General features: G+C 36.9%; 6 protein-coding genes across 6 annotated transcripts; 4 read left to right on the top strand and 2 right to left on the bottom strand.

Annotated features, from left to right (window-relative positions):
* The first annotated feature begins 136 nt into the window (after positions 1–136).
* Positions 137–1406, top strand: RHIMIDRAFT_123549 (galactose oxidase). Its single transcript, XM_023605441.1, has 3 exons — positions 137–449; positions 498–674; positions 731–1406. The coding sequence occupies exons 1-3, from the start codon at positions 302–304 to the stop codon at positions 1381–1383; spliced, it is 978 nt and encodes a 325-aa protein (XP_023467400.1). The 5' UTR covers positions 137–301; the 3' UTR covers positions 1384–1406.
* Positions 1407–1542: 136 nt separating this feature from the next.
* On the top strand, positions 1543–3860 carry RHIMIDRAFT_280135 (uncharacterized protein). Its single transcript, XM_023612887.1, has 6 exons — positions 1543–1666; positions 1724–1806; positions 1862–2681; positions 2736–3183; positions 3231–3623; positions 3675–3860. The coding sequence occupies exons 1-5, from the start codon at positions 1652–1654 to the stop codon at positions 3422–3424; spliced, it is 1560 nt and encodes a 519-aa protein (XP_023467399.1). The 5' UTR covers positions 1543–1651; the 3' UTR covers positions 3425–3623; positions 3675–3860.
* RHIMIDRAFT_250839 (G-patch-domain-containing protein) lies at positions 3440–4252 on the bottom strand (the record flags this gene model as incomplete). Its single annotated transcript, XM_023610761.1, has 2 exons — positions 3440–3623; positions 3675–4252. The coding sequence occupies 2 exons, from the start codon at positions 4250–4252 to the stop codon at positions 3440–3442; spliced, it is 762 nt and encodes a 253-aa protein (XP_023467398.1).
* Positions 4253–4674: 422 nt separating this feature from the next.
* On the bottom strand, positions 4675–5484 carry RHIMIDRAFT_236745 (uncharacterized protein; the record flags this gene model as incomplete). Its single annotated transcript, XM_023608628.1, has 2 exons — positions 4675–5322; positions 5371–5484. 2 exons carry the CDS (start codon positions 5482–5484, stop codon positions 4675–4677), a joined length of 762 nt encoding a protein of 253 aa, XP_023467397.1.
* Positions 5485–10065: 4581 nt separating this feature from the next.
* On the top strand, positions 10066–11146 carry RHIMIDRAFT_123478 (uncharacterized protein). Its single transcript, XM_023605440.1, has 6 exons — positions 10066–10134; positions 10188–10399; positions 10450–10596; positions 10648–10719; positions 10772–10819; positions 10878–11146. The coding sequence occupies exons 2-6, from the start codon at positions 10265–10267 to the stop codon at positions 10980–10982; spliced, it is 507 nt and encodes a 168-aa protein (XP_023467396.1). The 5' UTR covers positions 10066–10134; positions 10188–10264; the 3' UTR covers positions 10983–11146.
* A 913-nt stretch (positions 11147–12059) lies between these two features.
* On the top strand, positions 12060–12965 carry RHIMIDRAFT_200976 (uncharacterized protein; the record flags this gene model as incomplete). The annotated part of the gene is made up of 3 exons (XM_023606498.1): positions 12060–12191; positions 12240–12398; positions 12594–12965. Coding segments are annotated over 3 exons (663 nt in total), but the record flags the coding sequence as incomplete, so codon positions are not given.
* Between the last annotated feature and the right edge of the window lie 9 nt (positions 12966–12974).

Below are 12974 nucleotides of genomic sequence, written 5' to 3'. Positions count from 1 at the left end.
CTGCCACCAGAGACTGCATCAGAAAGTAGAGAATCCATAGAGTTAACCCATAGCAGCAGTGCCAGTAGTAGTCGATATCCTTATCCTATTGTTCCTTCCGATTCAGGTAACACGACAATGACAGCTTTACTTTAGAGGGAAATTAATAGGACCTACAGTTTCCTTTTATCAACACAAGGATCCACCACCTACGCCAACAACTCATAAACGTACATCAAAACGTGCACACGTATCAGATCACACTGCAGCGGCCATTGAATTAAGCGTGAGTGCTAATGTGCCTCCAGCACCTGCAGCTGGCATGTACTGGTCAAGAGCAATGACCTATGGCAAGTACCCGACCAAGCCATTGCGTGCACACACAGCTAATCTTATCGGTGAATATCTTTATGTGTTTGGTGGATGTGATATGAAGACTTGTTTTAATACACTTTATGTATTGGATATGGGTATGAGTTAAAAAGTTATTGGGATACAAACATTAATCTCTCTGACAGATACACTCACTTGGTCAAAACCTCGTACAACCGGACAAGCACCACCTCCTTGTCGAGCCCATTCTTGTACAACAGTCGAACGAGTCTTAGGACCAGGCAAGAAGTCATATAGTCTTTATGTCTTTGGTGGAGGCGATGGACCCAATTATTTTAACGATGTATACATTTTAAATATAGGTAATATAAAGGAAACTATTTGTATCTTTGCTTCGTATTGATCATGACTCCATTAGATACACTTACTTGGGTTAAGCCCAAAGTGGAAGGCGAACCTCCTTCACCGAGGAGAGCACATACAACTTGTTTATGGAACCAAAAAATTATTGTGACTGGAGGAGGCGATGGTGCGCGTGCGCTGGCGGACGTGCATGCCTTGGACATTTCAGACCCTCATGCCCTAAAATGGACACAATTACATCCTCAGGGGACACCGCCAATTGCTCGAGGATACCACACGAGCAACTTGGTGAAAGATAAACTTATTATCTATGGCGGCAGTGACGGACACGAGTGTTTTAGCGATGTTCATGTCTTGGATTTATTTGCCAATCGATGGTGTCAGATCGAGTTGAACCGTCCTATTCCTCGCTTGGCTCATTCGACAACCCAAGTGGGGTCCTATCTGTTTGTGACAGGTGGATACGATGGAAGCAAGTATTCCAACGAGGTCCTGCTGCTAAATTTGGTGACTATGAGTTGGGAAACAAGAAAGATTTATGGAAGTCCGCCTAGTCCAAGAGGTTATCATACATCCGTCCTTCATGATTCAAGACTTTATTTGATAGGTGGATATGATGGTAGACATGTATTTGAAGATGTTTATATGCTAGAACTAAGTGCGTGTGCTTACTTGCCACAGATCACCAATTTTGAAATTGACGTGTGACCAGCATAATAAAACTTTTTTTTTCCGTTCTTTTCTTTATAAAATATTACATGGCAACTCATCTTGGAGTAAAGTTGTATAGCGTATTGTTTAATATTATAATAGGCAACTAAAAGAAAGGGTCATTTTTTATAGGAATATAACACGGCAAATATTTTGGTATGATCATAACTTCAACATGGCGTGTTTTTTGACAATTAATATATATACTCATTATTAGACCACAGTCAATGAAGGGTTAAAGAACCTTCAATTCAAAAATGTGTCAATGGACAAAAGACAAGTAAAAGAATCAAAAGGGAGTGGATTAATATACATTGACTAAAAGGATATGTTTTAGTTTTATACAGAATCACTTGAATTATTTTTGGAGCTAGACAATATAACACAAGATAAGGAACTGACCGTGTTTGGAGTAGAAGAGTAAGAAAGAACTTATTATCAAACTATAAAACTAACAACCCTCCCCTCCTGATAGACAAGCAGCCATAGACAACATTGTTTATAGATACAGACTTCTTTGCCGTGACTATTCAGGAAAAGAACATCTTATCAAATTATGGAGTCTATGCTCTCTTTTATATTTTTCTTCATCAGAGGATTACTTGACACAACTGACAGATTGGGCCGATACATACTATCCGATAGAACAACGCTCTGAATGGACCAATATATGTCATTACCTCATCCGTGGCGACTATGATACCGTATTTGCTGAACTCCACCACATGGACACTGACAACAGTGCGCTTATAAATGTAATTCACGCGTTTCTCAGTATACAAGAAGGAGACAATCAAGCATTGATAGAGTGGCGCGATCAATTACCACCTCAGGGCACGATTTATTCAGTAGGCGCTGCACGCGTCTTTTCGATATTAAGAGGCGATGAGGCCAGTTATGACGATCTAAATTTTGTAGAAAAGTTGATGGCAGCCTCTCGGTTCAAACGACCTTGGATGTCATTAGGCGAACTGCAGGCTTATGCACAGACAGTGTTTAACAAGAATGATTCTTTTGATAAAGCGTGTTCGTATTTGTTGATGGGATGCTTGGATGACGTTCTGGGTGTAACGGATGATCTCTGGTTACAGGTCCATCTGGGGCATGTGTTTATTTGTATAGGAGAGAAGATGAGTCAGACATATCAGCTGCATGGAAAAGGAGTTATCATGGACCCTGTTTATCTGTGTATAAACGAATATGCAAAGCTGATTGTGAAGGAAGAGACGATGTGGAAGGAAGCAGTCATGTATTTGGCAAGATGTAAAGAAAATAGTCAACACTGGATCATACAAGTACGTATGATAAATACTGTGTTCATATGTGCTCATACTGAATATGTATTGTAGTTACTAGGCGAACCAGCTGTGCTAAAAGAGAGTATTGAGTTTTTAAAGGAATTACTGCAGATTGCTAGTGACCATGGACTAGACCAGGTAGAACGACATATACATTCATCACTTGGAAAGAGGTATGAGGTAAAGAACGATATACACCAAGCAGCTCTCGAATTTGCTGCAGCACAAGACCGCGATGGACTTGATAAACTCTCTCATCAACTATTCAATGAGTACTTGAGAACAGGAAAACTTGGTGAAGTGGTGACACATGTGAAGGAAGTAGAGATCAGTCCACACTATGCACTGTTAGTTACCTATCAGCGATTTAGAACTCACCTTGAACAAAAAGAATATAAAGAAGCATCAGATCGATTACTCGAGATATTGAAAGAAAAAGATATATTGCCACTTAAATTTGACATTGTGCTCATGATTGATAACCTCTCTATCCTTGAAGGTAAGCGTATTAGTATTTTGTCTATTTTTATAACCATATTATATTAGATAAAAGCGTACACTTTGGTTATGATCAGTTCATAGAATTAATTCGATTATTCAAGTTGATAGAAAAAGACGACTCAAAACAGAAATTTATACACAACTATTATAAGCTCTCTAGACACGAAGATCTGCCAGCACAATTGATTGTAGCAAAATTACGCGAGCGACTGGCATATAAAGCATCTCTATCACAATGAAGTATTCTTTTTTAATTAAACAGTAAATGCAGCCATAAATGTTGAAGATGAAGTTTCAAAAGTTTGATATCCTTGATTATTGTTTGTTGTAGTTGTTGTAGATGATGATGATTTGATGCCCAAGATTTCATTTAAATGTGATTTATCTCCACTGTTGCTAGTAGCCATCTTCTTTGCACGTAAAAATTTGGCACGAGCACTGAATATACAATTAGTTTCTATACATGAATCTAGCAGCGTTGGTACTTACGCATTTCGTAAAACAACAGCTGGTTTACTTTCCTCTTCTGTCTTGGCCTTCTTTGTCTCTACTTTATCATCATCGCTATCTCTCTTTCTCTTTTTCTCTTCCTTGTCCTTTTTCTCCTTCTTCTCTTTCTTTTCTTTCTTGTCTTTTTTCTCTTTCTTTTCTTTCTTTTCTTTCTTTTCCTTTTTCTCCTTCTTTTCCTTCTTATCCTTTTTCTCTTTCTTTTCTTTTTTCTTCTTTTTATCCTTGGTATCATCTTCCTCTTGGGATTCATCGGCAACACTACTTGTTTCTGAAGGTGTTTGAGAATTTAAATCGGCCAATAGTCTTGAAAATGCATCTGTATTCCCTAACCAATTATCCACACTCTTCTTGGTAGCGCCCACACCGAGGGTATTGTCTTTTAATCTGATTTTGATATGTTCCTTTTTGCCGTCTTCGTTGACACCCAAACCTTTTCCTGGACTCCAGCCCATCTTTTGAAGCATTCTAAAGCCAAACTTGGACTCGTCTTTGCTCCAGTTCAAGTTGTTTGGATCGGAACTGATGCGTTGTTTTTCCTTTTGACCTGCTAATCCCATTCTATTCTTTTTTTTTTTTGTTAAAGAAACAGAGGTTTGACTGTGTTGAAAAAAAAAAATTTGGAAAAGAAAAAACGTCGCAGTCACAAAAGCCGTAACTTCACTTTTTCACCTGGAACCAATAAAACGCATTGTAACTAAGGGTTCATTTCCTTCACTTTCAATATCTATCATCATTATTATGATGATTACTTATTGGCTTTGAGGAACAGAAAAGTGCAATATTGATTGGGTGTTGAATTAAGTAACAGCCCAAGATATCTTTTAAATCTGTGGAATACTTCATGATGTACTCCTCAATCATACCTCCCTTATTCTTCTTTTTTACGTTGTTACTTAAAAATACCACATTTGTACATATTACGAACCAAGAGAAAATTATGCTATTCTTTAACATTTGAAGAGCCGCAATATCTGGACGATCATTTTATTTTGACGGACAAACTGTTGACTGCATCTTTACATTGATTAACTTGTTCAGACAAGTCCGGCTGAGTGTCGACATGATTCAATAGGGCTGTCAGATCGCTCTTTATTTGTTCAATGAATGATTGAGTATTTTTGTCCATTTCCTCTTCAACTCGCTTCAACTCTTCAATCAGCCTTCTTCTTTCACTTGCTTGCTTTTCAACTTTTTCTTTTACAATATCAGCAATATTTAGGGATTTTAATCTTTGAGTCTCTTGCTGAATAGATTCAAGCAGCTCCTTTTGAGCTTGTATTTCCTTATCAAACTCAGTTTGATGTCGTGTAACTGATTGATCGAGTAACTTGGACTGTTGTGATAGCTTCTCTTTTAAAATTTCAACTGTACGACGCTCTTTTTCAATCATGAGTTCCCTTCGTTTGAGGTCGTCCAGTTCCTTTCTAGCAGCCATAGCTTCATCTTTTAGTTGTTTGACTTTGTTTTCATTTGAGAGGTATTGCTTCTTGGTATCATCTAGTAATTGTTGCTTAGATTCTAACACTTGCATGACTTCGTGAATTTCAGCTCGAAGTTGCTTGTTGGATTCAATAAAAGATTGATTTTCTTTTTCATATTGTTCCTTTGCGTCTCGAGCAACTTGTAACTGATACATATGAGATGGGGAAGTCTTAAATATATATTTATTATTTACCTGCTGTTTAGTATTTTCTAGTTCTTTTTGAATGTTTTCCAAGTTTTCTTGTAACTCTTCAAGTACTCTTGTCGATCTTGAACTAGAAGAAGCGGGGCGAGGAGACGATAGCATATGATTTCTTGGTAGAGAGGAAGTCTTAATCATAGACTATTTTGTGATGGATATGAAAAGAGAAAGAAATAAAAAAAAAAAGTGAAATATTAATTTTATTTTGAGAAACTAAGGCGCTTCGGAGGATGAAATTAGTGTTGTCATAGTAATAGTGTTTCCTGGCAACAAGGTGGGCCTTACTGAGAAAACAAAAAGTTGGCAGATTCTCCCCTGTCTGCTTGATCAGCACAACTTGAATCACTATTCGGGCCTGACAGTAGCATTCTGATTTATCGGAGCTTGATTAATTGTCTGCTCCACGAGTTTGATAACGAATGTGGAGCACTTTATTACTGACGATTTAGCATGCTTTTGATTTTTGCTCGCTTGTAAGATCTCGATATACCCTATTGTTGTCATTTTTTGAATAACTTTTTAAAACCTTCTTTATTACCGTGTTGTTAGCCATTATCTTTCTCACGGACCATTGGTTTAGAATAAACAAAAGGAAAACTCTGGGAACTGATCAAAACGTCGGCTCGCACTTATTAAACAGTGCAGCGATGTAAAAGCTCAGTATTCATCCGGTAATCTCAAATTAAGATATCATTCGTATTTGACTTGACAAGGGTTTTTGATTATTCCAACTAATTCTTCATCTGCTGTTCCTTACTATAGTTGAAGTACTTGTAGAGTCATCACAACTAAAGTGTTAATGTTAATAGCTTTCAAAGTCTTAGTTACACTAAAACTATTTAGTGATTACTTACAATAGAGTAAACATCCAATAACCCCTTAATCATGCAACATAAAGAATTTCTCAGGATGTCTTTAATGTTCCTCGTGCGCGTAGATCCTCCTTTTGTGAACAGGTTGAAAGTATTACTGCCCTTTTTTTCTTGAACATGTTCCTAAGCAGACATTTGACACTAACCAATAGGAGGCATCGTTATTTTTGCCCTTAATTAACTATATGTTTTCGCGCATAAGCAGGTTCTTCTCAAACAATGTTGCAAGGTTCGCATGGATGAAATATGTGCATGTAAAGAATGACGTACCTTAGATATAAAGCTTATTTATCCTCTTATCGTTAAAAGTTGTTGTGTATGAAAAATTTTAACGCTAGACTATATTTACTTTTGTTGTATGTAAACTGTATGGATAATAGTTGAGCATTACGAATTTTATGTAATGGTCATTATTCTCTACAGTTTAAATAATAACATCATATATCTCATCTGCTTACGTACACCTGTAATGAAAATTGTGTATTCGTATCAATATACGCTCAGGACAAACATACAATAGCTTTAGATGACATGACGTCTAATATTGATCATAGCACACTTCTTAGCAGTTATAGTTTTGTAATTTTGATATGCTGTGATTCTATTCGTTTTCTTTCACTGATTACTGACGATCATGAGCTTGAAAAATGACCTTTTTTTTTCATGGTAAATACGCATCTATTAGATACGCTAGTTTTATCGTCTATATTTTCAAAGTATACCGCTTTAAAGGGTCATCCTCAGGAACATGGGAACAGCCTATTTTATATCATCCAATAGAAAGACAAAAAACAAGAATGCTTTCAAATAAAGAAAAATTCATGCAGCCTATTCCGACTCAGGGCAGTCTTTTTAGTCTTTTCAAGGTCACAGATGTAAACAAACAAAAAAGTATAAAAGAAGACCATTTTTTCACTCTTTCTTTTTTTTTTTTTTTTTCTCTCTCAAGCTTTTCTGGTTTGCCCCAGTTCTGATATTAACCTTTATGATGCTTGAAGAGGTGGGTAGCCTTTCTCTCAGAAGGTAGGGTTTAGCTTATCACAATATTTATAAAGTTACTTCGATGGCTCTCTTTTACTACTTCGGAAGCGCTGCCCCTTGCGATTGTGGTTGTAATGCAACAGGGTGAACTATAAACTAATATAAATGAAAAAAAAAAAAAGATCTCAGCAACTGCTAGTGTTTAAGTTTATGATGTTGTTGCCACGGCAAGCTTCACTGTACACATTTTATTTCCAAAAGGCTTCCTTATCCAAATACTAATTTTGCAAATACACCCAAACGATAGAAATCCATAATGGAAGGTGTGTGTTGTGCGCCTTTCCCTTTTATTTCACCAAAGCAAGTCCTGTAGGAAGGCTGGTAACCTTTATGCATCATAATTTCATAGTTAAGCTGTCTCTTTACACCGGCGCCATTATCTGGCAATGTGTTCGAACTTCTCATCGTCACCATAGGAGAATAATGCTCGAATAAAAGGACGTATAAAAGAAGCGGCAACATCTCCACGTCCCGTCTCATCGCATGTGGCATTGTCGAGCAAATAATTTCGCCTCGGAAGCATAAGAATACAACCAATTGGAATAAGTCCTTTTGTAATCATTCTATGAACAGAGAAAAGAGATTCATGACAAAAAAGAAGTTGATCTTCAAAGACAGGAATAAATGACTATACAGTCTTTCCGGAAAGTAAATTCGCCTGTGATCGAAAATAAATGCACCCAATGGTGAGAACAAAATTCATGTTATATGAAATGTAAATTCGCCGTTACCAAGAATATTTTCGTAGTGCCAGCCTTGACATCCATGGAGATACTGTATTTCCAAATTGAGATGTCGTATTGAAACCGTTGTAATGTTGTCAGAGTAATAGCAAATACAAAAAGAATATGGCTCACTATCTCATTTGACAGTAATATTAGCAGGTGGGCTGTCTTGGAGCTGAAACTAACCTAATATTAGAAATAGCCCTCTTTAGTCTCTTTGTAAAAGTTTAAATTCTTTATTCGGTTTTTCCATGAAATTAGAAGAACATGTAGCCATATTTGGCAATGTATATTCTTGAATGGTCACGAAGCAGATTGCTTCTATTTGACATGATTTCTTTGTCCTAGATACCCTATTTGAAAAAGAAAAACATATAAAAACCCATTTTAATCGAGTCCTTTTTTTGCTTCTTTACAGCAGTTATCAAGTGTCCCTCTGAGTGTTCAAAGATTCACCAATCAAAACTAGTCTGTCCTCATGGTCCTTGCTCTGACTCGCTTGTCCCGCCCTCTTTGCTCTCTGGCGTGTATCTGGAACGTTCCCCAATAGTCTCTTCTGGCGCCCTGGGTTCTCTCTGTCCTCCGTTCTTTTTTTTTTTTGTTTAAGCTTTCCTGGGTAGTTATCGCTACCCTCCCCAGAATGCACCTTGGTGGTAAGTAAAACTAATATTAGGATATATGTTCTAATACTAACATACTCTTTCTCTCTTTTTCTACATATACTCATTATCTCTCTCTCTCTTGATATAATGTCGTTTTATTCAAACGTATTTTTCTTTGTCGCCTTTTTACGAAAATATTTTTTTTTATTTTACGACAATATTTTATAAAAATACAGTATTAGTATGACCGCTGTATCTGATGATATCCTTTTGTTCGGTTCATGTATATACCACATGACATCTCATTTTCCAGTGTCAACCAGGACGCACTTTTAAGCTGCCATCATAATATCATCAGAGTTAAGGCTCTTAATATGAGCAAAAACATCATTTTTTCAGAGCTTGGCTCTCAAATGAACACTTCCATTCCGTCAGTTTCTATAATTCCTTTAAATTTTATTTGCTGACAGTGTCTTTGGTCTTTAAATGGTCTAGTAACCAAATTCACTACGTCTCTTTTGTCTCTGTGAAGCCTTTGATCTGTAATATGCGATAATTGAGTATTTTGGTCGTAATATAACACAAAATAGGCTCCTTTCACAAAGAGAAACAATTAAATAACTTGATGTCATTTTTTCTTCCCAAGTATAAAACACGCAAAGACGTTCAGGTAGCTTTCAGAATATGTGCTCAGCATTGTTGAATATGCTGAGGTGATATTCTCTTGGCAGATATACTTTGTTTTGAGAAAGACATTTCCTGACAAGCCTTCCTCATCCTCTTGGTAAACAGCATGTAGATCTTTTCTCTGATCACACCCCCTCATGCCACGGAAAAAGTCAAATGTTTGAACCATGGCTCATTAGCCAGTCGCCAAGGCCCCCCGTCTCTCTAAAAATTAAAAATAATGGGCTCAAAGGTCTCACTTGTATTCAATAATAATAAAGCATAAATGTTGGTCTGAGATCGACATCTTTCACATTACGTAGTGCGAAGCCACCATAATGACCGGACATACACCGGAATTAGATAACACTCTCTCTTTTTATTTTGCATAACAACGAAACATACCTATCTGTCACTTGGCAACACATAGATGAAGTTTGCTAAATATCTCGAGTCTCAGAGTGTTCCTGAGTGGAGAAAGGCTTATATAAACTATAAGGCTTTAAAAAAGAGACTCAAAGCAATTGAAAAAGTAAGTTATCTGTTATCGGGTTTTTACTCTTTTAATAATATATTAATAGTACAGGAGACAAAACGAAGAAAAGGAAGATTGCAGGTTGGAACTTGTCATTAGTGCTTTGGAGAATATTGATCCCGAGATTCAGTCATCACCAAGGAAATACACTGCTCCAGCCAGAACTCAGTCTTCTACTCTAGATAATCGTTCAACAGGCGGACAGGCCAGAAGTTTGCCTTTTGCGTCAAGCAGATGGCTTGATAGGCTTTCCAAGAGACTAAACAATAGACAAGAAACAGAACTAGGTCGAGTCAGTCGATCCGCCGTGCAAGGTACCCCCCTATTCTTTCTCTTTTTACATGTATCTGATTTGCTCTATCAATAGTGAATAACCTGCAAGTAGCATCTATTTTAGAAGAAGCAATAAAGCATGCGAGTGAGCCCGAACAATACTTTTTCGTAATGCTCGATCAAGACTTGGAAACGATATCCAAATTTTACGATAGTAAAGAAAAAGAAGCAGAAGCAAAGTATGAAGCAATAGAGATTCAAGTGAAAATTGTCAAAAGCTTTGCTTCTAAATTATCAAAGACTAACGTAAGAACGAAGACATATGAAGCTATGATTACTTATTTATTATATAACAGTCACCAGGTAACCATGACTCGAATGATCGAGGTTTACACTTTGGAGAGTGGTTCGGAAGAAGTGATTCTGTAGATTCAGCCTTGACAGAGATATCTAATTTACCTGACAGTGTCAAGTATACCAACGATCAACATGTGAGCTACAATGTATGTGGATAACAAAATACGTCATGTCTACTTGCTGATGGTCATTTTTAGGTAGCTAGGAGCAGATTAAAGATGGCGATAACGGAATATTATCGTAGCTTGGAGCTGTTGAAATCATTCAAAGTAAAATGACTAATGGACACATCTTATCTAATCTAACCTGGTTAATTCTTAGATATTAAACGAGACAGGATTTCATAAAATCTTGAAAAAGTTTGACAAAGTAAAGTATAGTAGTTATCAATAGATAATGCATTTATTAACACACAGTGGGATATCAGACTGCAGGCTGGAAAGCGAGTACCTTGTATTTTCAAAAGCTAAACCAGTACCATTGGATAAGATCACGCAAAATTGATGACCTGCTTGATGGTACAGAGGTATGATACATAGGATACAATGATCACAGGTACTCAAATGATAATAGGGCTTGTATATTAAAGAATTTGCCGGTGGTCATCGAAGAAAAGGAATGAACCAATTGAGATTACCAGAAAGAGATGATGTAAGACGATTTACTTATTCATGTAATAGTCTAATACTTCTTTCATTAGCACTACACACCCGTTTCATGGAGAACAGGGTTTTATCTTGGGTTGGCATTAGCGTTTTTTGCAAGAGTGATCCAACTTGCTCTAGACCCTGCAGTCCGTGAACAGTTACCCAACATGTATTTTAGCCTGCAAATGTATGCTTGCTTCTTTCTTCCCATCATATTCTGTGTGGGGTTTTCGGTAAACGCACTTGTTTGGACACGATGTCATATCAACTACAAGTTTATCTTTGAATTTAATCCAAGAGACAATCTTGACTATCATCAGTTTGCTGAGGTAATTAAAGAAAAGCTGTTTCTAAACAAAGCCTAACTCCCAGTCGTAGTTACCGCTATTACTGCTACTACTACTCTCAATAACAATGTATGTTGATTTTTCTCAAGCCCTTATTCCGGTGATTCCATCCCAGTTATGCCCTCTCGTTTTCTTTTCTGTAGCCTTGGGTATCATGGCATGTCCTTTTCCTGTCTTTTACTATTCTTCCAGAAAATGGTTCTGGGCAACCCTAGGACGTATCTTCCTTAGCTACTTCTTGCCTATAGAATTTCGTGATTTCTTTATTGCAGATGAACTCAACAGTCTCTCGTACTCTTTTTGGACTCTGACATATTTCTTTTGTGCTTATGCTTACCAATGGAGTAGTCTAAGTGCCAACTGTCAAGTTAAATTGTTTTGGTTCACCCCCATTGTAGCTTCATTACCTCCTTGGTGGCGTTTCTTGCAGTGCCTTCGTCGTTACAAAGATTCTGGTGAAAAGGTGCATCTACTGAATGCATTGAAATATATTACGAGCATTGCTGCTGCTTTACTGAATGGTTACAAGCGAATGATAGGTACATTTTAAAGGAGAAAAAAAAAGAGGCAATATTTGAAAACTAAATCCTTTTATTAGACAGTACAGCCCTAAAGGTAGCCTGGATCATAAGTTTGATTATTAACTCTAGTTATACATCTGCTTGGGATATCAAGATGGATTGGGGTATTCTGCAGCTGAACAGTCATCATTTTTTGCTTCGAGACGATTTGGTGTTTTATAGATGGGTAATAAAGAGGACTAATCTCTACGGGAAAACAATTAACATGATTTAGACATATTATGTAGCCACTCCTCTCAACATCATGCTACGATTTGGTTGGATTCTTAATACATTAAACTTGAATCTCTCCAATGACATGACCAGCTTTATCGTGGCAGCCCTAGAAGTATACCGTCGTTTCCAGTGGAACTTTTTCCGTCTTGAAAATGAGGTAAGTCTTGTCTTTAGTTTTTTTTTTTTTTTTTTAGTTTTTTTAGTTTTGATTTTATTTTATTTTTATTTTTTTTTTTTTTTTCCTCTGTATTTGACATTGATCCCAAGGATAGGTATCTGGTAATTTTGGTAACAATATACATACATCATACAAACTTTTTTTTACTCTCTGCTCACTGTTTCTTACTTATAGCATATAAATAACTGTGGCAACTTCCGAGCGATCAAAGAAATTCCATTGCCATTTGCCTTTACTAAAACCAATAAGGTTACCATTGATCAAGAAGAAGGACGTATTCAATTGCCAATTGAGCCACATGAAATTGCCACACCTAGTCAAGCCAAGACTTCAATTGATATGATGGGATCTTTCTATGGTCGCAGAGATTTTGAAAACAAACAAGATTTAGAAGAAAAGAACGCGACAACTGCAAAGATGCTCAATCCTCGTCCTTCAAAGGTTGAGGCTGTTTTGGAAAGAATAAAGTCTCGAAAGTCATCTGTGGCCCTGGAAGAATCAGAGACTGATCAAGATGACAGTTTAGAAGACGAAGATAGTGATTAGGATGCAAAA

The sequence above is a fragment of the Rhizopus microsporus genome (assembly GCF_002708625.1).
Source record: "Rhizopus microsporus ATCC 52813 unplaced genomic scaffold scaffold_6, whole genome shotgun sequence".
Taxonomy (NCBI): Eukaryota; Fungi; Mucoromycota; class Mucoromycetes; order Mucorales; family Rhizopodaceae; genus Rhizopus; species Rhizopus microsporus.
Note: the sequence above shows the minus strand (reverse complement) of the source record. Positions and strands in the feature narration are given on the sequence as shown.

Bases quoted from the DNA above. Each gene is read 5' to 3' on its own strand.
- RHIMIDRAFT_123549 (XM_023605441.1), top strand. From the start codon at position 302: ATGTACTGGTCAAGAGCAATGACCTATGGCAAGTACCCGACCAAGCCA. The intron at 450-497 runs GTATGAGTTAAA...TCTCTCTGACAG, and splicing joins ACTTTATGTATTGGATATGG to ATACACTCACTTGGTCAAAA. The intron at 675-730 runs GTAATATAAAGG...TGACTCCATTAG, and splicing joins TGTATACATTTTAAATATAG to ATACACTTACTTGGGTTAAG.
- RHIMIDRAFT_280135 (XM_023612887.1), top strand. The intron at 1,807-1,861 runs GTAAGAAAGAAC...CCCTCCTGATAG, and splicing joins ACCGTGTTTGGAGTAGAAGA to ACAAGCAGCCATAGACAACA. The intron at 2,682-2,735 runs GTACGTATGATA...TATGTATTGTAG, and splicing joins GTCAACACTGGATCATACAA to TTACTAGGCGAACCAGCTGT.
- RHIMIDRAFT_123478 (XM_023605440.1), top strand. From the start codon at position 10,265: ATGCTCGATCAAGACTTGGAAACGATATCCAAATTTTACGATAGTAAA. The intron at 10,400-10,449 runs GTAAGAACGAAG...ATTATATAACAG, and splicing joins CTAAATTATCAAAGACTAAC to TCACCAGGTAACCATGACTC. The intron at 10,720-10,771 runs GTAAAATGACTA...GTTAATTCTTAG, and splicing joins AGCTGTTGAAATCATTCAAA to ATATTAAACGAGACAGGATT.